The 27,599-nt window shown below is 39.3% G+C and overlaps 1 protein-coding gene across 8 annotated transcripts in view; it reads right to left on the reverse strand.

Moving 5' to 3' along the window:
- The window catches only part of INPP4B (inositol polyphosphate-4-phosphatase type II B), a 797,414-nt gene that overhangs the window by 253,887 nt on the left and 515,928 nt on the right, over nucleotides 1-27,599 (reverse strand). For 7 of the 8 annotated variants that reach the window (XM_032412907.1, XM_032412905.1, XM_032412906.1 and 4 more), the window contains 2 exons: nucleotides 21,492-21,542; nucleotides 12,201-12,280 (listed from right to left, as the gene is read on the reverse strand). In XM_032412907.1, the coding sequence (XP_032268798.1) occupies nucleotides 12,201-12,280; nucleotides 21,492-21,542 (131 nt within the window). Of the gene's footprint in view, nucleotides 1-12,200; nucleotides 12,281-12,624; nucleotides 13,025-21,491; nucleotides 21,543-27,599 lie in introns of those variants that run through there. The other variant, XM_032412909.1, reaches the window with a different exon arrangement.

Below are 27,599 nucleotides of genomic sequence, written 5' to 3' on the forward strand. Positions count from 1 at the left end.
GACCTCAGCCGCAGCAACTTCTTCCTAGAAACATCGCCAAAGGCAAGGGAAGCAAGGGCAAAAATGAACTATTGGGACTTCATCAAGATAAAAAGCTTTTGCAAAGCAAAGGAAACAGTCAACAAAACCAAAAGACAACCGACAGAATGGGAGAAAATATTTGCAAATGACATATCAGATAAAGGGGTAGCATCCAAAATCTATAAAGAACTTATCAAACTCAACACCCAAAGAACAAAGAATCCAATCAAGAAATGGGCAGAAGGCATGAACAGACATTTTTCCAAAGAAGACATCCAAATGTCCAACAGACACATGAAAAAGAGCTCAATATCGCTCGGCATCAGGGAAATCCAAATCAAAACCTCAATGAGATACCACCTCACACCAGTCAGAATGGCTAAAATGAACAAGTCAGGAAATGACAGATGTTGGCGGGGATGCGGAGAAAGGGGAACCCTCCTACACTGTCGGTGGGAATGCAAGCTGGTGCAGCCACTCTGGAAAACAATATGGAGGTTCCTCAAAAAGTTGAAAATAGAGCTACCATATGATCCAGCAATTGCACTACTGGGTATTTACCCCAAAGATACAAAGTAGGGATCCGAAAGGGTACGTGCACCCCGATGTTTATAGCAGCAATGTCCACAATAGCCAAACTGTGGAAAGAGCCAAGATGTCCATCGACAGATGAATGGATAAAGAAGATGTGGTATATATCTACAATGGAATATTACGCAGCCATCAAAAGGAATGAGATCTTGCCATTTGCAACGACGTGGATGGAACTGGAGGGTATTATGCTGAGCAAAATAAGTCAAACAGAGAAAGACATGTATCATATGACCTCACTGATATGAGGAATTCTTAATCTCAGGAAACAAACTGAGGGTTGCTGGAGTGGGGGGTGGGGTGGGAGGGATGGGGTGACTGGGTGATAGACACTGGGGAGGGTATGTGCTCTGGTAAGCGCTGTGATTTGTGCAAGACTGTTGAATCTCAGATCTGTACCTCTGAAACAAATAATGCAATATATGTTAAGAAAAAAAAAAAGAAGAAGAAGAAGATAGCAGGAGGGGAAGAATGAAGGGGGGGAAATCAGAGGGGTAGACGAACTATGAGAGATGATGGACTCTGAAAAACAAACTGAGGGTTCTAGAGGGGAGGGGGGTGGTAGGATTGGTTAGCCTGGTGATGGGTATTGAGGAGGGCACGTTCTGCATGGAGCACTGGGTGTTATGCACAATGAATCATGGAACACTACATCTAAAACTAATGATGTAATGTATGGGGATTAACATAACAATAAAAAAAATCTTAAAAAAAAAAAAAAGAGTCCGATGCTTAACCGACCAAGCCACCCAGGAGCCCCAGGGCAGGTAACTTTCTATATTCCCTCAGGGATGGTACCTCAACACAGCTCACTGATGTATAAAGTAGAACTGACAATGTATAAATAGAACAGCAAAGTCAAACCTCACTGGAAATACAATTTACGATGGCGACTTTCCAGTAATCATGAAGCCTCTGTTAGCTGGGAGGGTGATGCGTTTTGACCTACTTCTTCAGGCACCCACTCAAAAGCCTGATCATCATTCAGTCATAGGAAACTGAGAAGCCTGGGTGGGGGGTGGTGACCAGAACTTTTCACTGACATGCCTGGAGACTATTGTTTCTAAGTTCCCAATGAGCTGGTATTTGGGGAATACCAGGGTATTCTGCTTGGGTAAGACTTATTCCTTGCATAAGAGATACCCCAAAATGGAGGAACATAATTGGTTATCAGTGTGGGAAAGAATCTAAGGCGCACCATCTACACACACACACCATACAAACATTGTTGTGCTCTGTTTGGCCGAGGTGAAACTGAGCTCAAAACCCCGAGAAGAGGGGTTCCAGAGAAATACGGGGATTCGGACTCTACCTTTGCAAAGTGTAAAGTGTGCACAAGCCAGTATAAATGACAGAGGAAGTGGTGATCAGTGTCAAGGGTAACGTGCGTGGTTGCAGATGAGGCTGAAGCAGACTTACTATCTTGTATATCTTGGTTGAGGTTTTTGCACACCAAGTTCATATACATGCTCACGTATGGGGGGTACAGGAAGAAATATAACTTTTAAAGCAGGAAAATAGCATAATCAGATAAGAATTTTAGAAAGGATGACTTGAGAAAAGATGCTGAGATTTCTAGCTTCTGCTACCTTGAGGGTATCTGATGGTTCTTAATTTAGCCAAGAAAGGAAAAGCACCAAAAAGCGCAGCTTTCAGGGAAAGAACAAAGTTCAGTTTGGGGTCGTTATAATATTAGGTAATTGTGAAAATAAGTGTATGTCTGCTTATGCAAGCTGAAAATAAATCCGTTGATGAACATAAAAGAGACAGCATGTATTTTGTCACTTCTTTCCCATAGTTCTGTACAAATTTCACAAACCGGTGTCTACACAGCTCATGGCATGAATGTGAAATGCCACAGGGTTGGTGATGCTTATGGACCAGGGGTGAGGGATGGGGAGAAGGAGGGGTGGGTAATGGCATGTTATAAAGCAGCATGATGTGCAGGGGTGGGGAACGTGTGTGTAAGAGTGAGTGTTCATGTGGATGAAGACCACATGCCTGCCTATAGATGTATGTGTTAGAAAACAGGCTTATGGTGGGGAAAAAGTGGGTAATACATATAGACAGTCATACATGTATTTCTCTGGAAAATACTTGGTTGTTCTTGTTCGAAATCAGCATTTTCTAAATTATGCAGCTGTGTTTCTTGGAACACAGCAGCTGATAAACTGTTAATAGGTGTTCCATGAAGGAAGCTCCTTGTGTTCAGATTAGTTTGGGAAAGCTGTGGGCAACATCTGTCTTCGGAGAGCCTCAAAGGGCCTTGAGGACTAATGAAGGCACTGCGAAGTCCTCCAGGGAAGTAACCCTCTTCATTTTTTTAGTATAGCATTTTCAAACTTATTTGATATAAAACTCCTTCATTTAAAGAACATATATGAATAACTGAAGGGATACTGGTATTCAAAAAAAACAGTTTGGTAAAAGCTGATATAAATGTGTCCAGATTAGCAGAAATGCAGGGTGATAATGAAGAAAGTGACTTTGGTAAATATGGGCAAATCCAATACCAAATTTTCAGGTCAAATATAATTCCTTGCAGGCCTAATCATTCCTGCAAATTATCTTCAAAGTTAAATTAGCTCTCAAACTTCTTAAGCAGGTAGGTCTTTGTGTACAGATATTAACTTTATGTGATTTGCATTTTAAAAAAGGAATGATTTCAGGCTTTTCTATACAAATTGAGAAGCTATTAAAGTGTGCTCTAAGTATGTGCTGTCCCTTCGGTGACTGAAAACTCTAATTTGCAATCTGATGAATATGACATCTTTTGAATAATGCAAACTAAGAAAGTGCTAAGTGGTTTCCATGGTCATACCTACAGCTTCATGAAAATGGATTAGGAACATAAAGAAAAATGCAGAATATATGACTGCAGAGCCATTTAAATTATAAATGAAAGACGGTCTAGTTGAATAAAATGCCAAATAACAATAGCGATAATTTTAATAATAGGTGATGAGCATGATTTGCACCTGCTTTGCATCAGATACTGTTTGATAGGCTCTGTACAATATGTCTACTCCTCATCCGCAAAAACAAAACACGACAAAACCTGAGGCTAGGCAAGCTAATCAATAAAAAATAAATAAAAATTACAGGTCACATTTATTGAGCACTTACTTTGTGTCAGGCCCTGTTGTAAACATCTCACATTAGTAAGTCTTGTGAACCTCACCACAACCCTGTGCGATGGGAACTATGTTGTCCCCATTCCACAGATGAGCTCACACACTGACGTCAGAGTACTCCACCATCCTGCTAAGCAAGAGAAGAGCCAGAGAGCCAGATTCGGGTATGTATGGATTCAGATATGTCTCTAAATCACCTACTCTTTCTACTTCTCCACTGTTCTGATTGCATGATATGTGTACAGTTTACATATTCTGATTTTATACTAAATTGATATAAATTTAACAGTAATTAGAAAGTGGCTCATGATAATTTTAGGCAATTGTGTCCCCAAAGGACATTGATACATAATCAGTAGGAGAAGCAAATGTCCCTACTTCTGTGTTCGATGTCTCTCTTTATTCTCAAGTCTGGTCCTGAGAAATGTCACTTGAATTTACCTCTGTGGACAGTTTATGATATATTCAGGAATAAAATGCATCAGTAAACTCTAACAGCAATTGACATACTGGGTTATATTCATGAATTTCGGTCCTGATTTCAATGCTATCTTGTTAAAAGTTTTAAGTAAAAAAAAAAAAAAAATTTAATTTTTTGGCCAACTCTGTTTCTGTTTTGACCAAACTGCTCTCCATATGCCTCTTGCTGGTATCTGCCACCTGATAAGAAGCCATATCTGATGTTAGAGGGGTTAAAGCCAGAATTTAGGTTTCAGGTATCTATTTCTCAGATAATAAAAATAATACATTTGGATCAATGGTTAAATTGACGCCTCTGCCACTGACCATTTTAGAGAACTGTGGATGTTACATTTTAAGAAAGAACTTCAGGGGTGTCTGGGTGGCTCAGTCAGTTGAGTGTCTGACTCTTGGCTTTGGCTTAGGTCCTGATCTTGGGGGTCACAGGATCGAGCCCCGTGTGGGGCTCCATGCTCAGTGGAGAGTCTGCTGGAGGTTCTCTCCCTCTGCCCCTCTCCCCTCTCCCTTTCGCTCTCTCTCTCTCTCTCTCAAATAATAAATAAATCTTAAAAAAAAATGAAAAAAGAACTTCAACAAACTAAACAAGCAAACGAAGCAAACATTGAGTTACGGTTGAGGGAATTAGTAAGTTTAATGCAAGAAGCAAGGATAACAATATTGATAGAGTGCTTTTCTCTAATGCGAAGCAGTGCAAAGAACTTTACTACATTTATTAATTGCTCAGAATTACCCTAGGAGGGAGGCCATTACTATCTCTATGAACAGATGGTACAGAGAGCAGGCAATATGCCTCGGGTGACACAGCTGGTGGCAAAGCTGGGACTTGAACCCAAGTCCGGCATAAAAGCCTGCTGTTCTTTCTACTACATCACATTCCTTCCTCAGAAAAAAAGGAGAGACGATTTAAAGTTGGACAAGAGCTGCTTTCAAATGTGATCATAGCGAAAAGGCATGAAGCTTGTTCTCCTAAACTCCATGAAGGAGAGTGGGGGCCAAGGCCAGGACATCAAATTCGAGATAAGAAAGGAACACTTTTCTGACACTCACCTGTCTGAAAATGGGAAAGATGTTTGCACTCCCTGTTGCTAAAGGGGTCTATAGAGAAGCTGAAGTGCCCAGATCTCTTCTGTTCTCAAAAATTATTTAATTTTAAGATTCTAAACAAAATATATATAATACCAAAGACACTTCTCTCTTGGTCTCCATTTTCCATCCTGTCCCAGCTGCGTGACCGAAAGGAAGTCAAACCGTGTTCCTCAGTTGACCTCTTAGTACAGCAGGAATATATCACCTTTCAGGCAATGTTATTAGAAGACTGGGTAAGATAAGACATGTGACATACTTAATCCATCATAAAGCTGAAATAGTGTCAGTTACCTCTTCCTGCACGTTTCCAAGGTCAGAGTCTGTCAGAATCTGAGGCGTTTTCTGTTTTCTTCACTTGGGTCATGCCAAAAACAGTGAAGGAGACACTCCGTAGATACAAGGCTCTCCCCTTACATGTGCATCTGGATCAATCATGAGTGTGCATTTGCTACTGACTTGCATGTTTTCCTGCTTGCTCACTCCCAAAGAAAAAAATGCAGAGTTCTTATGCATTGCTCTCAGGGTTTATAATGTACATTTTTAGTAAATTCTATGCAAAAGCATCAATGAAGTAGCTTTTACATGCCATCTTTATCTTCTGACTTTTCCACTGGTGCATTCAATAAAGTATACTACTATTCTGTTTTATAATAATCACAGATACGCTATTCCCTCTCAAAGAGGTTGTTTTTTTTTTTTTTCAGCTGCCAAGGTCTATTGTCCTTATTTAATATACAAAATGTTTCAGACAGGGGCGCCTGGGTGGCTCAGTTGTTAAGCGTCTGCCTTCGGCTCAGGTCATGATCCCAGGGTCCTGGGATCGAGTCCCACATCGGGCTCCCTGCTTTGCGGGAAGCCTGCTTCTCCCTCTCCCACTCCCCTGCTTGTGTTCCCTGTCTCGCTGTCTCTCTCTCTGTCAAATAAATAAATAAAATCTTTAAAAAAATGTTTTAGACATACATAAGAATTAGTGTTGTGGAACCATCAGAACTTTCTGCTGCAATCCTACTTTCTGATACCTAAAAAAGCTAATTGGAAGACTTTTAAAAGAGAACAAAATATATTCAAAATATACGTGACTATTAAAATATTTGGCTGTAATTTTTTTAAATCCTTCTGAAGTTCAAATAAATATTGATAAGAAAAGATGTCATTAAAGAAGTATTCATCATACATATAAGTTTAAAGACTATAATCTGGTGCTTAAATTAAGAAGACTTGCATAACTATTATTTGCATAGAGGAAAGGAGCAGTGATAGGAAATGCAAACTCTATGAAAATTTAATTGCATTTGAAATGAAAAAGAAATTTATCCTTTAAAACTCTTCTGTCAATCTGTGGCCACTGTTCATCACAAGGACTATGGAGGTTCATATGTATTCATGCATTTCAGTAACAAACATTCTGATCCATTGCCCTGTGGGCTAAAGAACATGCGTAGGCTCCCAACCTGTGAGAAGTTCGTGACAATTTCATCTTTTTATCACTCTGAGTATGCTTACGTAGAAAACTGTGTGTCATAGCCCAAGGAACCCCTCCTTATCATTACTTCCAGCTCTCAAGCTAAGAGCATGCCTTTGGGAGATTAAATTAAAAATATGTGTTTGTTTCTTTTATTGTTTTCTTACTTTTAGAAAAAAATTGAAATGAGCATCTGTGTGTGTGTGTGTGTGTGTGTTTAAGAAGGTTAAATTAAGCAAAACACAAAAAACTAAAAATCTAAAGACTTCATAATTTCGAACTTACTTTATCTAAGCACATATATTTGACAACAGTGGGAAAAAAAGTAATCCTGGTTTGTGAGAAAGCAAAATAATCCTAAAATAATATAGATGCACAAACACATACCCATCTACATAATCTATGACATATTTATATGTGCATAAATATATACACTTATAAATGTTACTTAAAACAGGGAAATTGAAGGACAAACAGTAGGCGTCTATTGTTCATTTATTTCATAGCCTCTCCCACACATCTGGATATTATAAAACATAACACCATATGTCTATTTAGGATCATGGGAGTCTAATGTTTTATGTTACATGACAGCACTACTGTAAATGTGGCAGAAGTAATAAATGAAAACAAATTTTCTTTTATGAATAAATTGAAGAATATTTTGTCACATCCATTCTGATTAAATTATATAAATGTTTGTTTAACTTGGAGGGGTTACATGCAAAAGATTACAGAAGAAATAATAGAACACTCGTTAAGTGCTCTATTCAAAGTTTCTGTGACAAGGTAAAGTGGCCTACCCTGAAATAGTAAATTCTAAATAAGGTTTTCAACTTTTCAAGCATATTACAATCTATCCCTCACTGTTACTCTGAAAGTTACTTGTCTCAGATATACTCTAATGCTTTGGCTGCATTATATGCACTACTTTAGGTGGATGCCATTCAGAAAGCAATGGTACTTGGTTTACATTTAAGCATCCATACAAATATAAGAAAGTCATCATCATGAATCAAAATTCCAGCAAGTAATTACTGAACCTCTACTATGTCATGGGCATATGAAATTGAATTTTAAGATAAAGCACTAAGAAAAAAGAAATGAGGCCCCTGAAACTCTCCAAAGGACAGAATATAAACTAGAGAAGGAAACAAAGATTCTATTAGATCATTAGCTTCCTACGAGGCAGGGAAATAAAACAGAACAAGCTCTGGAGTCAAACCAAATTGGATTCTAATCTTACTTGTACAGTTAGCGGCTGCAGGATCATAGACAAGTTGCTGTAACACAGGAATGATAATGTTGCATAGATTGAAGATCATGCATGAAGAGCACTTAATACTTCCTTTGCATGCTAGTAGATGCTCAATAAATAATGAGATTTTTTTCATTAATAGTGTTATTAGTAACATCAACTGCAAAATATTAACTATCACTGTAGTTAGCATATGAAAAGTTCTTCATAAGTGCTTGCTGAATGAATGAGCACCGAACGTAGCCTAAACTTCAAGGAGATATGCAATGAAGCTCATATGCAACAGAGACAAGATCAAAACACATCCATCTGTCTCAATTCTTCTGAGAAGGATTTCCTAAAAAAGAAGTTTTACCCTTCCCCCTTTATTTCTGCCTTTGTGGTTGTTTGAATACTTTAAGAGCAACGTAATTTTTCCCGACTGCTAGTACCATTCCCAGAGACAGAGCTAATCTCTCCATTCTTTTATTAAATCATGAAACAGGATTATGATGTTCCAAATTTCTGCTTGCGTGGTCCTAAGACATTCAGATAAGATTAGCAGGGCAAATGACCGTCAGGTACTTGAACAGCAACCCAGGTTTGGGGCCTGAGGATGCCAAGCTTCTGGGGTGAGAATAGATTCCATGGGTTTCCTTCAGTCTCTCCCTTAACCAGGCAGGCTGGCTCCCACTTTCTGCCATCATGGCTAATCTGTCTGTGTTCTTCACGGCATGCTGACACTCATTCTGTCTTCACTCACTGTAAGATGAGGCACTGCAGTGAAACCGAAGTGGGAGAAACCGTGAACAGGTGGTTCTGCACCTGAGTCCTTGCTTTGTTCCTCCATTACCTAAGTCACATGATGTGTGATACATTTTAACAAGTTCTCGGTTTTCTCCTTTGTCAAAGGAGACAAGAAGCAGGTCACTAAGAGCACAGGCTCTGCAGTCAGAAATGTGTGGCTCTGTACCTTGGCTTTCCCATTTATGAGCACTGTAACTTTGTGTAAATCACTTAACTGCTTTTTATATCTCACTTTCTTAATTTATAAAGTGGCAAAAAGAATAGCACCACAGACTAATCTGATAAGGGTTGATGAGGCAATATCTCTAATATACTTACCCGAGCATAAAGCACGTAGAACCTTCTTCTTCTCCTTCTTCTTCTTTTTATTATTATTATTACTGTTATAAGATTACCCACTGTCTTTCACGCCTACATTTGTAATCCTCTTTACAAGGACCTTAGCTTGTTTACACTGTAGTATGAAAGTCAGGACGATGTGGCAATGAATTAGAGAACAAGAACAGAAAATACAATGCAGATCTAAAAGAAGTCAGAGGAGACAGGAACAACCAAATGCAGACTAGCAAAACAAAGTAAATATAATACAAAAGTAAGAGGGTTAGTACTAAATAAAGATATCAAGTCCAGCTGGGATGCTAGAGCACTCAGACAGTAATTTAGTAACTACATATTTAAAGGAAGATGAGTTAATATATATGAGTAGGCACCACTTTGTGTTTTGGAGGTATTTTTTCTCTAATACACGCAAATAAAATTTATTCAGTAACTTAAAAAATGGACTATATGATATTTCATGAAATTTGAGTCTAAATCTATAAATAAGATGCACACTTCTTGCTCCTTTCAATTTTCTGTGGGAAAAAAGAATTCAATTCCAAATTCTGTTAAAAAATTCCAGTTCAAAGCACAAATGACATAGTAGCCACATGAAACTGTGGTGCTCTGTGGAGTTAGTTTGAGAGTTTTGGAATTGGAATTATCTGATAAGAAACAACTCAAAGGGATGGTGAATACAAAACTACATAGATTTTTGGGAAGCTTACCATCAGAGAATGTTTGTACAAATGTACCCTATTTCTGTGAATTTGTTTCACAGAAATCTGAGAATTCTATTGTTTTAAAAATGACTGGATGGGGCGCCTGGGTGGCTCAGTCGGCTAAGCATCTGACTCTTGATTTTGGCTCAGGTCATGATCTCAGGATCATGAGACTAAGCTGCGTGGGGCTCCGTGCTCAGTGGGGAGTCCACTTGAGATTCCTTCCCTCCCTCTCCCTCTGTCCACCCCTGCGCTCTCTCTGTCTCTGAAATAAATAAATAAACCTTTTAAAAAATAATGACTGGAATCTAAAAGGAACAAAATGCAAATATTGTCAGTGCAAAGTGATATTAAAACAAAACAAAACAAACAAGCAAAAAAAAAAAAAAAATACTCTTATCCCTAACCTAATGTTCTTCCAGCACAGTACCTCAGAGACTCACAAGCCAGGGGAAAGAAGATGAATTACATCTGAAGTAAAAAACATGAAGTGTCAGAAATCAAAAGGCTATGGTAAGTCTATAATGTGTCTAGTTCACGGGGAGAGATATTCACAAATTTGGCAAAGCATGAAAAGGGAGGGAAAGAATAATAACCTAGCCATTTCAAAATTAGTTTTTTTTAAAAATTATTGCCTCTAGAAAACTAAATTCTTTGTTGCTAAACTTGTTTTCCTTTTATACAATCAAAATCAAATGAGTATTAGGCAGAGGTATTAAGATCAAAAGTGGAAATATGTATTGATTATATTCCTTTTTTGCTTACAGAGGTAGTACTCTAAACTTGACCCTTCTGTTCCTGTTCTATCACTAAGATATTCTATGTGTTTACTAATCTTCATTTCACTAAGAATTCATGGTCCCCTGATTTCTGTTTCAAAGGTAGTGTCTAAAGGTACAGTGTTGTGCTGATGTTAACGGCAGTTATGACAGAATCCATGCGAGTCAGCAAGAGGAGGAATGAAGTGCTATGCATCTTATCTAGAAAACACATGGCCTGCTAGGGGTCCTAAATTAACTTAATGCTTGACATCACATATCATGAATCCAGGGATACTCTGGTCAGGCCTCACCACCACGCTAGGGCACTAACACATATTTTCTAGAGGATCTGTGACATTGCTAGCTAGACTTTTTAGCTGATCCACACAAACTTCAAGCTGAACATCACCACAGCAAAACTTTATTGGGAACAACACCACAAAGCTGTGAAGATTTTAAAATGTCTTCCCAAATAAAATTTAACAACAACAACAACAACAAAATAACAGATATTTAAGAGACATAGCAGAGAGTGAAAATAATGGCCTCATTAGAACCCATCAACACTTATTTTTCTGTATGAATATGAGCTACTTTAAATTACTTTGTACTCCCCTAAGTCAAAATGCAAAACTGTAAGGATCAGGAAAAATCAGAAAAGGAGACAGCCCACAGTATAGATTCCAGCATAAGCCACAGCATCTTTACTGAAATAAATTGGTTGCAAGTGGGTCCTTGCCGGGGCAAGGCAGAGCGCAAGCACTTAAGACACTGTCTCTTCCCTGGGAGTGGTCTCTATGTTTCATCAAAAGAAGAACGTCTTGAGATTTCCAAGTAGTGTCCTATACAATTTTTACATTTGTTTATACCATACAAATATTGCAAGGTATATATTATGTGTACATAATTATGGGAGTTATTATACACTTAGAAAACAGCATACTATTGTTTAGAATGTATAATGAAGTTTTAAAAAAAAAAAGTTTATTCTATTTAACACTCTTCTTTGCCTTAAAATACTATGTAACTTCCTAAAGATTGTTGTCTGGTCTATATCAAAACAAATTGTACTCATACTCAAAATTACCTCTGATCTACTGCCTGCTTCAATATGAGTCTGTTTTAACTTATGTTTTATATTTCATAGGATAGCAACAAAATAAACTTAAAAAAAGACAATAATCAACTTACCCTCTATTATCATAAATTTGCAATATTGCCACTAACAAACATAGTTCCAACCTAGAAGCTTACTTGACTTAGAAAGTCATTTTAATAAGAATAGAAAAATTATTTAATAACGTGCTCATCATTTCTATTCTGACTATCAAAGAATTTCATCAGTTTACCGATCATGTAATTTTTTTTCCCATACAGAATGATAACCTTTGACAATGTGAAACATGAACTTCAATGTGAACTTGAATAATTGCTGTTTCTCTATAACTTGCTGCCGTGGAGAACATGAGCCATTTGAGAGCTGACATCTAAACATCTGCAAGAACTGGGACTTTCAAGCCCCGCCATCCTTCAGTGAGTATCATCGGCTGTTCACTTTAAAGCATTTCTGCAAAGACCCACCTCAGGCTCAGGACTAGCAGCTGCTCCTTCGACTTCAGTAGCTCCCCCACTTGAAAACTGGCATAGCCCAGGAAACTTCGCTGAAAATAAGAAAAAATGGTTTTCATTAACTTCAGAAGTCCTTAATATTTTTGCTGTCACACCAATCATACAAAATTAGAAGAATGAAATGTCGACTCCATGAGCCTGAGAAATATTTCACTTGCAGAGATACAATCATCACTGACAGAGATACAATAATAGAGCCTTCTCGTGGGGTGAGGTCCAGGGGTGCAAATGTATCCTTTTCATTAAAAACGGAGAGACCAGTAGCCTGGAAAATAACGAAATGTGTAATACCGAAGCCAGGACTTTTCTGCGAACTAATTTTCTTCCCTTATGAAAACTGGGATAGAAGAAAAGAGGATAAACTTTCAATATTTACCAAGGCTGTCGTCGTTCTTATTAGAATTCCTCAAGTCACTGGCAGCAACAACTTTGTATTCCAGATATGAGCAAATCTGTTAGTTGGAGCTATTTTTATGTGGGACTCTGTACAAGTTATAAATAGAAATGCTATATTTCCCCCCCATCACAGCAATGTTTAAAAGCATTTGTTTCCTTTGTTATTTCTATGCTAGCATGGGACAACTTCATTCCAATACACAAAACAGAAAGGTACTTATTCTGTTACATTTTCTAAAATTGCTTTTTAAACCTATCATACTGGCTGTTGACTATCTACGAATATCTCCTTTCTACACTCTTTGACTCATAAGGTAAACAATAAAACTCTAAATTGGTTTTTCTTTTCCAGGATACAAATCTTTCATCTCTTTTTAACATTCTGGGCTGCTTCTGATTTAAAAGTCAAAATATTATGGTATACCACACTCATGCTCCCCTCAAGGTCAAGAAGTAAACATGAAAATATCAAACCCATATCATCTAGGCCATTGCTGCTTAACACACTGTAACACTCTACAAGAAGTCAACACTACATCTTCCAGAGCATTCTCTCTTCATGGGTCTGTTGTAGGGCTGCACTAGAATGAGAGCCTGGACTTCAGGGGTCTGAGGACAATTGGGTCTTTTCAGTGAAAAGTGTGCGGTTATTTCATACACGAAAGGCTGCAACCACACTTAGCAATTGTAAAGCATAAGAAAGACAAGCTTCAGGTCCAAATTTTTCTCCTCCTTTTCAATTTAGAATTGTTTCAAAAAAACTCAAGGGCAAACATTGAAAATACAACTCAGTTCTAAAGTGGGAGATGCCTGCATGTTAGCAAGGATAAACCCAATGAACTAACTTGAAACTCACAGAGCTGGCTTAGAGACACCAAATCACCTAAAGCCAGAAGAACATGAGACTAAATTATCAGGAGAAGGACGTCAGGTGAAAATACTATTTGTGGCGAAAGCTCTGATGATACGTCAATGAGTGATGAAATGAGAATGAGTCAAGGCAGAAAAGGAAGTCCAAGTACTGTATGGACAAAGCATGAAGGAATTTCGGGTCACTTTTCAGCAAAGAGCAGAGAAGAGCCTGGGAGAGATGTGGCTGAACAAAAGCATTAATGTCACCTCATCAGAGATAGCTACTAGAACATCCTTTATGAGCATGCTGCCCCATCTATATACTCTGCTATTCTCTATTTCTTATCCTGTTGTATTTTTCTCTATTGGCACTTATCACCATATGACATATTATATATATATATATATATATATATATATATATATATATATATATATATATATTTGCTTATTTTGTAACTCCCTTGGAAATAACTGAGATTTGAAGCTCCATGAGGAGCTTATTTTGTTTTCTCACAAACTCGTACTGCTTAGTGCACAGTAGGCATGTGATAAATGTTTGCTGACAATAAATGAATGAACGACTGGCATAAAAACTAGCTTTCAGGTTAGTCACTCTACTAGATATAGATATTAGAATGTTCTTTCCGCAGGTATTTACAAAGTACTGTAATTTGCTGAAATGTGGGAAATCAAAATAATTTTAGTGTGCGGATTGTGTATCGTTGTAGTGAATTTCATTGTAGGATTTTGTAGTTAAACAGATGTCTATCTCACTTCCTCTTTCCCTGATTATCAGGGTTTTTAAATTCCTACTCCTCATTCTTTATCCTCATTCAAAGAAAACTCTTCACTGAGGAGAGGTTTCATGATGCCCCAAAATTTCAGATGATTTTCTCTCTGCCTTTTGAGATTTTGAAGGTATGGATGGTTTGGAAATTAATAAAACAAACTGCACATGTCATGAATGTTACTGAGGTCTTTTCATCAATAAAAGTGACAGATGCCCCAGAGTGGAATGAGAGACAGGTGGAGTGGCTATTTTCAGACATGAGCTACACACACCCCATGAGGCCCAGCTGCCTGTAGAGTTGTGACCACAGCCACTGAATGTCTCCTCTGTCCACCAGATCAGGAGCTGCCGTGGAAGCAGGACTCTGGCTTGTCCATCCCTGAGCCAAGCCCAGGGCCCCGAACAGAGGGGCTGCAGGGTATGCCTACTGCCTCACTGTACCTGCTGGCAGCGGGCCCAGGACAACGCCCAGGAGTCAAACTTTTTCTACCATAACCGGCAGCCACAGGCTTCATCTCAAAGGATAGTAAGAGATTTTACGGAACTCATACGACTTGTGAAAAACTAATTTAGGTAATGACATTACAGCACTGCATTATGAAAACATGTCAAACCCGAGGAGGTGTTATTTAGGTATAAAGATTATCTTCTTTATTCTACAAATCACTGTCCATGGGGACTCCCTGTGGCATAAAGCGCATTAATGAAATCTCCAAAGACAGGGTATAATTGTCCCACGTTGCAACACTAACAATGGAATTGCCTCTATATTTACTTTCTGGCAGGTGTTTTTGTATTTGCTTCCCCTCAACATAAATAAAACACATCACTCATATACATGGATATTGACTGGACTCCTGTAAAAGAATGAATTAGAGGGAAACAGTCTTTTCTGTTGCTGGAACCTAAGTCCCCATGGAGGGAAAATAGCACGCTAATGCTAACGTAAAAGAATAACTTAATATAAAGCTATTTTATCTTTGCTATCACTGTAATCATAACCATGGAATTTGAGAGACATCTTTAAAAATTTTTATATTTCAAATGTAACTCAAGGAACAAGCTTTTCCATCTCTTCTTCAGGGCTGTTTCTAAAATTCTCATCTTTAAACTGGGAGCTCTAATATCAGTGGAAAAATGTGAAAGACAAACCAAAAAATTAGTCTCCCTGGAGTTGGAGATCAGAGGTCTGGAGTGTCATTTTATTCTGTCCAAAAATGGAAATCTGGGCAATTAAATCACTTCTCCCAGCCCCCAGACTAGCTATCCACTAATGGGTATTGTCAGGCCTTGTTTCTCTGTCTTCTCTCTTACAAATCTGTGGTCTTGAACGAGTTACTTCACCATTCCCAGTTATAACTGCTGTAGGAAAAAGTTGCATGTGATAACTCTATCATTCTCATAGTTTTAAGAATCAAAGTAAGCTAGGCAAAGCCCTCAGTACATTGCTGGGAAGATAGGAAGTTAAAGGAAGTTAACTGGCTTACACTTGGTCCCAGAACTAGTTAATATGCAGAGGCCAAGTTGGAATCCAGGTTTCTTGCTTTTCAGTCCAGCATTCTTTTATCCCCATTACACTGGGCTTTATTTCCAGGACAGGTGGCCATTCCCTCTCCTTCTGCCAGGCTCTCTGTCTGCTCAGCATGTGGCTCCGACCTTTTTTGCCTGCTCATGGGAGTATGACACTCACAAGGATCATTTTGGTGCAAGCACCCAAAGCAGAGGATCACTCAATGGCTTCCTGCACAATTTCACTCACTCACCTGGCTGGAGAGTGATATCAAGCAGGGCGAAAAAAAGTGGGGCATCTGCCTCAATCCTTGGTTGCTCTCTATACAGAGTGTACAAATAAACAGTTTATCCTACCAGCCCTTGCAGGGACTCTGAGCAAGTCACAAGTATTCAGAATGCTTCTGGGGTTGCACACCTCTCTGCAGCAGGCCCTCAATGGTCCCTGGTTGAGCTGTACTATACAAGGGGCCAGAAGAGGTACAGCCCTGTACACCTTGCCGCGAGCTGGCCAAACCTCCATCACCTATGTTCATCTCGCAAAGCCTTTAATCAAAGCATAGGTTTCCTTTAGACGACAATTTCTAAGAGCCTCCCGAGCTTTTCCAAGTCCTGTCTAGAGCTGTACGATCCAGTGGGTAGCCACTAGTTCAAGCACTGGCCTTGTGGCTACTTTGAATTGAGATGTGCTGTAAGTATAAAATACACATCACATTTAAACAACATGGTATGAGAAAAAGAGTGTGAAATAGAGTATTAATAATTTCTTGTACTGATTACATTTTGAAATGATTACAGTTTGTATATATTGGGTTCAACAAAATATTAAAATTCATCTTGCCTGTGTCTTTTTAATTTTTTAAAAGCCTGTAAAATTACGTATGTGGCACACATTTGTGGCACACGTATTTCCACGGAAAAATGCTGGTTTAGAGGTTAAATGAATATATCAATACTACTTTACCTATTCTTATAAAACTATATACAGGAACTGTCGTACAAGTTTGAAAGGCCTTGGAAGAGCTGAAGGGGATAGTATGAGGCCGAGACCCAACACCTCCTACATGTAACTTACAGCACAGGCCTTTTTTTCATAGCCCGTGTACTTTTTCTTCCCTGTCAACCCTAACAGATATGGTTACATGGTTCCCCATCAAATAGGAAGGGAAATAAGACACATGAACTACTCACAGCGAAAAAAAAATAAGGAAAAAAAAAAAAAGACTTGGGAGGAAATCTATTAAAAGTGGACAAACAGTCCAAAGAGAACATTACAAAGCATTTTAGGGTAAAGTCATATATTTAAAAATTACATATTTACTGTGAATATACCTCAAAAGGTCTCAGCACAGATTGGTATCTGCTTCACTAAGACATCAACAAAAGGTTTGGGTGCAGCCAATGGATACTGCTTAAGAATGCAAAGAAATGTACAGAACATATTTGAACTATTTATAATAAAAAGTTTCAGCTCATTTTTAAAATCAGTAGTCAAGAGCTAGAGTCCTTAGCAGGTTGTAATGGCAGGGCCAAGTCTTGGCCAAGGGCTCAAACTCTCAGACCCCTTGTGTAGTGTCCAAAGAAATATTTTGAGGATTAAGTGATGAGATATATATTAACCAGGGGTACATGATAGGTGCTTAAGATGTGGCAATTCTTCTCTATCTAGAATATTGTGTACTCTGAGGGTATTAGAATGCCAAGGCATGTGGACTTGGATTTGTTCTTATTTAGGCTCATTCTTACTATACTTGAGATTTAAGTCTACAATATAATTGCCATTTTATTGAGTTCTGATGTGTCATAAAGTGTACTAGATTTTTACTATTATTAAAATTTATATACTATTGCAATTGTTTTTAGATGCCTCCCCCTTTCATTCTGGTGGTTCTAAAATATTTAAGATGGTTGGCAAACCAAAATCATGGTATGCTTTCTAATTCATTCAATACATATATCATAATTTACTAGTTTCCAGGCACAAAGCTAGGGCTGTTAGAGTGAACAAAATAAATAGGCTCTTTGCTATCATGGAGTTTAACATGTAGGAGGAGTGTGCAGACATTACCAATATCTAATACCTATTTTGCTCACTTTTCATTACTAATAGCACCTTGATTTTGTTCCAATGGGAACTGACCCAGATTCTCTTCTGCTTGGGGACTCCTGTCTTCTTAGTGATAGGTACTCAGCAGTATAACAATTGAAATTTCATCAAAAGTTACTGTTTCCCAGAATTGAAGGAACAAGATCAGCTGCCTTTTGTCCTTCAGTTTTCTGAAGGTTCAGTGGTTAGACTGAATAACAAAGTGGTTAGGACAATAACAAAGGAGGAGCAGGAAGGTAGATAGAACCTGGTTGCTCGAAGTCATTTTTGAGTAGTTACAGCCTTGGGCAATTACCCCAAAACTTTTTCTAACATGAGAAAAATTAGTCTGTTACTTTTAAGCCACTGTTTGTCAGGTTACTTGCTTCTGAATGCATTCCTAACTGATATAATAGATATGTCACAGAATGTCAATTGAGAATTTTCTTTTGACCCAAGAATTATAGCTGAGTCTTTGTCAAAGACAATATACCAAATGCACCATGGTATCAGTTAGAGAACCTTTAGTGCTTGGAGCTAGCAACCTCCTCACAATGCTTAAAAAGAAGCCAATTTAGGGGTGCCTGGGTGGCTGACTCAGTTGAGTGTCCAACTCTTGATTTCAGCTCAGGTCATGATGTCTCTGCTATGATAGTGAGAAAACAGCCGTAGACAATGCATAAATGAATGTATTTAGAACAGACAGTTGGTGAATTTGACCCATAGGCTACAGACCTTTAACTCCTGGGGATCTCTTAATCAGTCCCAATTGGAATATAGTTGAGAAAGTGATATGTTTAAATGTCTCAAATTGTCCTATCATTAAGGGTATCAGCATTTTTTCAGTAATTACTTTTAAGCTGTTTTCAACTAACTGTAATATAGAATTTTTAAATACAAAATTGCATTAAACACAATCTGTGTTCAATATTAAAGCTAAAAAAAAAAAAAAAACCAATATGGACTACGTTACTATGGGTACTACTTTGACTTTTAAAAATTAATTCATGGGGTGCTTGGGTGGCTCAGTCAGTTAGGCATCTGACTCTTGGTTTTGGCTCAGGTCATGATCTCAGGGTCGTGAGATGGAGCCCCGCATCGGGCTCTGTGCTCAGCTCCCAGGGTCTGCTTGAGATCCTCTCCCTCTGCCCCTCCCCACCGCGCATGCGCCCACACGCACCTTCTCTCTCTCTTTTTCTCTCTCTCAAATAAAAAATAAATTTAAAAAAAAGAAGCCAATTTAGAGAAACTGGCCTATTAGTAACCATGACACACCCAGTTGATATAAAGGTAGTGTTAGAGGAGAGGGAAGGTGAGCGTTTCGGAAGATGCACTATTTAGGAAATGAGGCTAATCTCTTTGTTATATCACATTTAGGAAGACACCTCAAAGTCAGAGGAGTCTGGTCCCAAAACATCAATTATCAAGCTTGGGGGTGTCCAAAGCATCTTTAGTTCCACTACATTGGGGACTAGAGATTGTCTCTCCTTTGAAAATCACTGATGGTCTAGCCCCTGACACTGGCAGGGCTTGTAGAAAGTGTCAGCAGAGAGATGCTGAGCCAAGAGAGGAAACAGTGGCAGGACAGCCTGCACCTCTTCTGTGTGGCATGGCAAATACACGTGCCTTTCATCTGCGCCACGCAGCCCTGAGAGTGGCCGAACACGCATTACATGCTGGAAAAGTAGGTCTCAGCAGCAAGAGAGTGCAGGGTGAGCCTGGGCGGTGGAGAACATCGAGCCAGGACAAATTCCCCATGGTAGGGAAATATGCCATAGGAAGGAGCCCATAAGGTCTCCAGAAATACCTACAGCTGTGCTCGTAACAGATACAGCATTTCAGTATCTGCCCCATGCTGACAGGCAGAGTTAGCCTGAGCAATATCAAAACCAGCAGAAAGGGAACCACAGTCTCACTGTGGGCAGGAACAGAAGGAACCTCTCCCCATTCCTCTCTCCTTGCCACCATATGAGCAGTGAGAGGCAGGACCTGTGTGAGAATCGGACTCTGCGCCCCCTGCCACTACATGAAGCTAGAGGTACGTGGATGTCTACCCTATAGTGGGAGATGATGGGAGGAGAGGGGGGAAGAAAACAATTTAAAATCAGGGAAGAAACTCAAGTTTTAAAATGAGTAAGATGTATTTCAAGAATTTGAATGAGAGAAAAAATGGAAATGTACATAGTTAGGCCAAGATGTCCTTAAAACTTCAAGCAACGGGGATTTAACACTGAGCAGTTGTGGGAATGAGCAGCTGGAGGAGGAAAAAAATTAAACCAGCTCATCTTTCTTGAACCTCAAAAATTAAATAAAATTCCTTATGAAGTAATGCATTAAGTTAATAGTTAACAAATTTCAAAAGGAAGTAGAAAGGGTGTGATGACAGCTTGCAGTGGAAGTTCCCATTTGAAGGAACACATCTGGGGTGGTCAGAGCCCTGGGCCCCCAGCCCTGAGCAGGGGGAGGGAGGTAGGCGGGAGCAGCGCTGGGCAGGGAAAGGTTCCTGTGACCTGCAGCAATGAAGGGCCTGAGGCTGGAAAGAACTTGCTGGTCCCTTTGGAGAAACTAAGCTAAACATACAAGAAGTTTGAAGGGCCAGGTAGGAAAGAAAGCATGAAAATTCACTTGAGTCAAAGAGACTCAACCTGTCCCCAGGAAAAAACCAGAAGCTCCTGATAGGCATGAGAGAACACAAAGTGCCCTATTCCTTCTCCTTCACAATCAAATGCAGAGATGGCTGATATTCTTCTCAGTCAATTCAACTCACGCTTTGGTGCATATATTTGAGAGCTCCGTTGGCAGGTTCAGACGGTGGCTGTTGCCAATGACGAAATGATCAGTACATAGGACACTGCTCCACACATCAACTTTTGGAAGAAGGCTGTCAACTGCCTATAGGATTGCTGGGAATTTCCAATAGGCCTTTCAGTTGGCTCAGTCCCATGTCCTCTTTAGACCCAACTTATTTCTAGGCTTTTTCCATCTCTCTGCACAGATCCCAGGGACTCAGCCTGCTGGGCTCTCCCTCAGGAGCCGCCACCACCTACTCCTGGCTTACCTAAGCAAAACGTACATTACTCTCTTCCCGCTCTTCCAATTTCTAAAAGCAGTAGATGTGCTGTTCAGATGCAGCAGGAAAACTTTTGCAGGATTTTGCAGCACTGGACTGCACTTTGGTGGCAGCTTCTGTTTGGACCCGCGTTACAGTGTTGAAGCAGCAGGAAGCAGAGAACAGCACAGTCCCGCGGCTAGTTAGTTCTCTGCCTCCTTCCTGAATGGCAGAGCTCACCTCGGCTATTTCCCTAGCCTTCCGTTGGTCCAGTAACGTTGGCTCCGACTGGTTCTCGGCTGCCTGCAGGGCAGTTTCTAGACTCGTCTCTAGCCAGCGAAACTAAATATGAATTCATTTGAGGATGATTTTCAAGAGACAAGGAGTGAATTCCAAATAATTCACCAAATACGTGACAGTGCCCCCTTGCGTAGTCAACCCCTGTTAATTTCACTCAGTTTCCTTTGTCAGCTATCAAACAACAGAGAGCCAGCGAAAATCCAAATGATAAACTTAGAAGTGATACATGTGCTTTTTGGAAACATAAGAAACACTTACCCCAACCTCTGGCAGGGGATCCTTATGTTCAGGTAGGACACTGGTTCGAACCTACAGAGAAAAACAAACATTCTCTGTGTGATTTTGAAATAGAAACCAGTGCAGAAGTTTCGCACAGGTGCTGGATGTCATTTTCCGTCATCGGGCATCAATTCAGACTCTGGGGTTAATCATTACTGAAAGTACCTGTGTGTACTACCTGCCGCAGCACCGCAAAGGGGCGCTTTTATGGGCACTAGGCTTCCTGCTTTTCCTAAGCAGACAGAACTGCCAGGTCCTCACCCCAGCACCCCTCGTCAAATACAGAGATATCTGGGCTTAAGGTGAATCACCTTTAATCTCCTCAAAAAGCAGCCCTCATTCAATATTCAAGGGGAAGGAGAGAGTTGATATAGAGAAAGTTATTCCATGCAAGCTCAATAAATATTTATTTTCCAAATGAGCACCAAAACCCACAGTCTTTATAGGATATCCCTCCCACTTGAGAGTTCTGGGCCAAATTGTCAGATACCATTATCTAAATTCATTTGAAGACTAACTCTCAACTCGGGGAGAGGGAAATAATATAAAATAATCAGTCATCTGGGGAAGCTTTTCATACGTTTGAAAGTGTTCCAAGTGAAATATCAACTCCTTAGATGGTAAGTAGACATATATCTTCTACTGAGCAGTGATCCTTAATCCTGGCTGTGCATTAGAGCCACCCGGGGACCTTTCAAACTCCTGGTGCTCTCTCCTGCCCCCAGATATTGATTCTAATGTACAGCTGAGTCAATGTTTCTCTATTTAAGAAAAAAATGTTTCAAATGAAATCACGGCGCTCTTTCTCACTTAAGAAAAAGCTAGTAAAAGCAAGAAACACATAAAACCTAAATCTAGTATATCTTAATTTAAAGTAAGGATTAGATAAACAAGTTAAATGAATACAGGGCAATAGACAAGCATACTCTAACTGGAGAGCAGAGGAAATGGGGGATGGATGGGAGAGAGGAACCCCAGAAACACACGATCAATCAATATTTTAGGGGTCATTTTCACAAAATCCCTTTGGAGGTGCAACACTGCCAATCATGATTCTCTTGAAATCCTTTAAGTCCTGACATACCTGACTACCTGGTCAATTCTCCCAGGTTGAAGGGATACTTATAATACTGCTCATAATGTCAAAAGACTTGAACTAGCTCCTAAGGGCCTACTCATCTTTAACACGGTTTCCATTTCCTTGGAAAAAGCCTCAAGCCATGGGTAAAACAGTGCATTTTAACTTCCAGCTTAATGCTCTTTCTGTCTTTATGACAGATCTAGCACTATCACTTGCACAATTTGTCAGTCATTACGACTCAAAATTGTTCACCAGAGCACAAAATAAATGACGGTAGAGATCCCAACAGAGTAAACAACACAATTTGCAGAACACACTCAATTCAGGATTTCGTAACAGAGTGCTCACCGGCTAAGAGCATTTGCAGTGTGGTAGCTGCATTAATGTTCTTTGGTCTAGAATGTTCAGATGTACCATTCAGTCTCATTATCTGAAAATCATTAGCTGGCCTCAAAGGATGAGGAATCTATGTATTAACAGGGGACTGTAATGGACCATATAGTGTGTGATCCATATAGAGTATGATCCATCTCTCTCTCTCACACACACACACACAGACTATATACTTTCTCTCTCTCTCTCTCTCTGTGTGTGTGTGTGTGTGTGTGTGTGTGTGTGTGTGTATGTTCAGGTAGGACAGTGGGTTCGAACCTACAGAGAAAAACAAACATTTTCTGTGTGATTTTGAAACAGAAACCAGAGAGAAATAGAGAGAGAGAGAGAGAGAGAGAGAGGGACTAGTTCTTGCCCTCATCCACAGTTTCACTTTTCATGGTTTCATTATTACCCACAGTCAACCACCCTTCTCTGGAAGCAGAGGATCCTCCTTTTGATGTATCATCAGAAGGTCAATGTCAATGTAATGCTCCATCACGATGCCTATGTCATTCCCCTCACTTCATCTCAGCACATAGACATTTTACCATCTCACATCATCATAAGAAAGGTGAATATAATACAATATTTTCAGAGACACACACATAGCTTTTATTACGGTATATTGTTATAATTATTCTATTTTATTATTAGTTATTGTTAAACTCTTATTGCACCTAATTTAGAAATTAAACTTTATTATAGGTATGTATGTATAGGAAAAAATACAGTATATGTAGGGTTTGGTATTATCTGTGGCTTCAGGCATCTACCGGGGGTTTAGAAGTATCCCCATGGATTAGGGGGGACTACTGTATACACACACACACACACACACACACACACACACACACACATTATATATATAAGTTGTATATATACGTATATAATATATTAAGTGTACATATATATACACGTGTACATATATATAGTGTACATATATATGTATATAGTATACATTTTGTATATATAAAAATGTGTATCTAATATATATTAGAATGGACTATGTATATAGTGAATATATATTCATACACATGCAATCCATTCACACACACATATATATGTTTATGCATCATTTTAAGAAAATATTTGCCATCCAAATAACATTATCCAAAGGATATGCTTGAATTTAGAAATAAAGTGAAAGAAGTCAGACCGTGGTGGAGGTCAACATATATAGGACAGCATAAAGTGTATGTATATGTATACATACATACACTTTATATATAAACATATACAGTGATATGATATAATGATATACTGTGTAATATAATGTTGGATATAATGTTAAATAAGGTAGAATAATATAGACAATTACTGCAATATGGTCTTTAAATTGATATTGATTTTATCAGTAGAACACTTATTCCTTATAAAAAAAAATAAACTGTTACAGAAGGGGGAAAAAAGATTCTTAACCCAAAGTTGTATATTATTAAAAATTGAAAGATATTCATAGACTAGTTTGCCATTTCCAATGTGTGTACATGTATGAAGAAGAGAGAGATAAAGAATGAACTTCCCTTTACATGATACAAGTATTTTTAAAAAATACATGTATGTCATAATTTCCTAAATCAAGGCATGCTTAAAACACTAGCAGAGCTCCTGATTTAGAGGAATTGAAAAACAGAACTTTTACAAACCAATTTTAAATTTTATAAAGTCAGATTTTCAGGGTGCCTGGGTGGCTCAGTTGGTTAAGTGTCTGCCTTTGGCTCAGGTCCTGATCCTGGAGTCGCAGGATCGAGTCCCACATCAGGCTCCCTGCTCAGCAAGGAGTCTGCTTCTCCCTCTGACCCTCCCCTTCTCATGTTCTCTGTCTCATTCTTTCTCTCTCAAATAAATAAATAAAATCTTTTAAAAAAAATAAAGTCAGATTTTCATATGAAACATTTAAGATAGTCTATATGTATAGGTCTAAAACTTTTATACTTATGGTCAATGCTACAGATGCGTGGTATATAGGTTACACATTGATGGTGCTTTTTCCTGCATAATATATATCCCTCATTACAGTGAACACATACTAGGTGGCAAACACTGGGTTTGCCAGTAAATAAGGTCCCATTCCTTCTCTTTGGAACTTCAGAGACTAGTGGGTGGGGCAAATATATTAATAAATCCAGTACAATGTAATACATGCTATTACAGAAATGTGAGCATTTTTCTGTGGGCATGCAGAGTAAGGAATCATTCAGACTGTGAATGTCAGGAGAGGCTTCACAGAAGTAGTCTGGGTTTTGAAGGATGAGTAGGAGTTTTAGGCAAGAAAGATCATGACAAAGCAAACAGGGTGTTGTATAATGGGCATGTGTCATGGAGTTGTAAAAGACCATTTGTGTTTAGGAAAGAGTGAGTATTCTGATAATACCATAACAGGGGGGCCTTCGGGGAAATGGCAAGAGTTAAATATGTTTGGGGAGAAAAGTTGCAGCCATTTGCTACCTATCATGTTATAGAATTGGGGCTTTATGCAATTCATAGGCAATAGGAAATCATGTAAGACATTTGAGTAGAGGAGTGACATTATCAGAGCCCCTTGAAGCATCCCAACTCTGCCCCGAGTCATAGTGGGAGAATTATTTAACCACTTTATGCCAGTTGTCTTTTGTCTTTATGTTGGTTATCTTTAGCATAGGGTTACTAACAGACCTCATAGGTTGTTGTAGTACATCTTTTCAGCACTTGAAACAGTACCTGACACTGAGAGGGAAGAAAGGAGGCAGTGAGAGAAAAGGGAAGAAGAAAGAGAGGAAATGAGGGGGGAAGGGAGAAAAAGAAAGGAGAAAGGAGGCGGGAGGAGACAGAGGAGAAAGAGTAGGATAGAGACGGGGGATAGGAAGACTGGAGGAATAGGTCACTGAAAACAAAACAAAACAAAACAAAAACAAAACCCTGGACAGATTTAGATGAGGCCTCTTGTTGAGGAAGGGATGAAGCAATGGCTGTCACTGTAACATTTGGAATATTCCAGTTCATGGGCAATGTCATGCCTCCTGAGATTTACTGGCCTTCCTTTGGAATTCATTTTCCCTTTTTTGGTCTTATTAGCAATCCTTCTCTCTGGTTTTCTTTATCATACCCCACCCCCTGTCCTTCCTGGAACATAAGAATGTCTGCCTGACTACACATTTAAAGTTCTTATAACTTCCTCTTGTCTAGACTTTTATGATACCAAAGAAAGAAAGATCACTTAATAGAAGTGATCATGTAGATTATATATTCCATCTTGAATATTTCTTAAGTTTCTTGTAAAACCAATTCATTTCTTTTTTCATAAGCTCAAATGTCTAGATACTAAATTTACCTTGAAGAAAGGAAAAAAAAAAACCAGGTAGCATATAGTGACTTATACTCAATCTTTCATAAAATCCCTATAGACTGGTTCATAAACTTTAATGGTTCCCAAGCAAGAAGCTACCCCTGCAATGGATGAATATAGCACTCCAATGCTCTAATCCAGGGAAAAACACTCCTTATACTGCCAGCCTTGTTACAAAGAGCATGGGTACTGCTGCCCGGAGTGCAGGAGGATGGTGGGGACCGCTGTATTCTTCATAGGTGAGAAGAATGCCAGGCATCGTTGAGTATCCAGATCCAGAGAAGGGGAAGGCCATGCTGCCATGACTCTGTGCACCAGGGTGTCCATGCCTGGCCCTTGTGCAAGTGCATCTCCTCACTATTCGGTGAAGAAGGAGCAACTTTTCCTTGGAAGGGCTCAGCTGGAAGGCAGAGGGGATGGTGTTGCTACAGCGTGGAACACCCTCCGGGCAGGGAAAGGACCCAGATCTTCTTCTTAGACCACTGTCACATCTGATGGGGCCTCTGATAACGAATGTGTCATTGAAGCGCATCCTTCTTTCCTAATAAAAATGTTACTCTAATTCTCTCTGTATCTCAAATTAGAATATATACTTTCATCACGTTTATTTGTTACTTGTTCCACTTGGAATGAGACACCAAACTGCCTTCATATTCAAACACATGAAAACCTGACTGGGACAGAAATGTTTAGCCCCCTTCCACAATATTAATTTTGGGAGAGGATGCTGCTCAAATAGGACTATATTCCCAGGATGCCTTGTTTTGACAGATAGCCATGTAACGAGTCCTCACCAATAAAATATATGCGTAAGTGATGTTTGCTGCAACCAATCTGGACTTTTCAAAAGTGGATAGTGTATGTTCTCTCCAATGTCTCTCTCTCCTTGCAAGGAGTCCAGCCCTTGGCGGACTGCAGAGCCACACATGAGAGAAAGCCATTTGCCAAGCCTCACTCCCAGTATTAGATTATTAAATGATTGCATCAGTTTGCCACTGCTGTGTAACATATTGCCACAAACTTAGCTGCTTAAAACTACATCCACTTATTAATTCACACTTTATAGGTCAGCAGACCGGGCCTCAGGTGGCTGGCTTCTCTGCCCTGGTCTTACAAGGCTGCATCTTCATCTGCAGGCTTGTCTAGGAAAAGGTCTGCTCTCAGCTTCTGCAGGCTGCGAGCAGAATTCAGTTCCTTGCAGCTCTAGGACCAAGGTTCCCATTTCCTTGATGACTGTCATCTGGCAGCTGCTATAAACGCCTGGAGGCCACCCTTATTCTATGCCATGTGGCTTCCTCCATCTTCA

The sequence above is a fragment of the Phoca vitulina genome, unplaced genomic scaffold, assembly GCF_004348235.1.
Source record: "Phoca vitulina isolate PV1807 unplaced genomic scaffold, GSC_HSeal_1.0 scaffold14, whole genome shotgun sequence".
Lineage (NCBI taxonomy): Eukaryota > Metazoa > Chordata > Mammalia > Carnivora > Phocidae > Phoca > Phoca vitulina.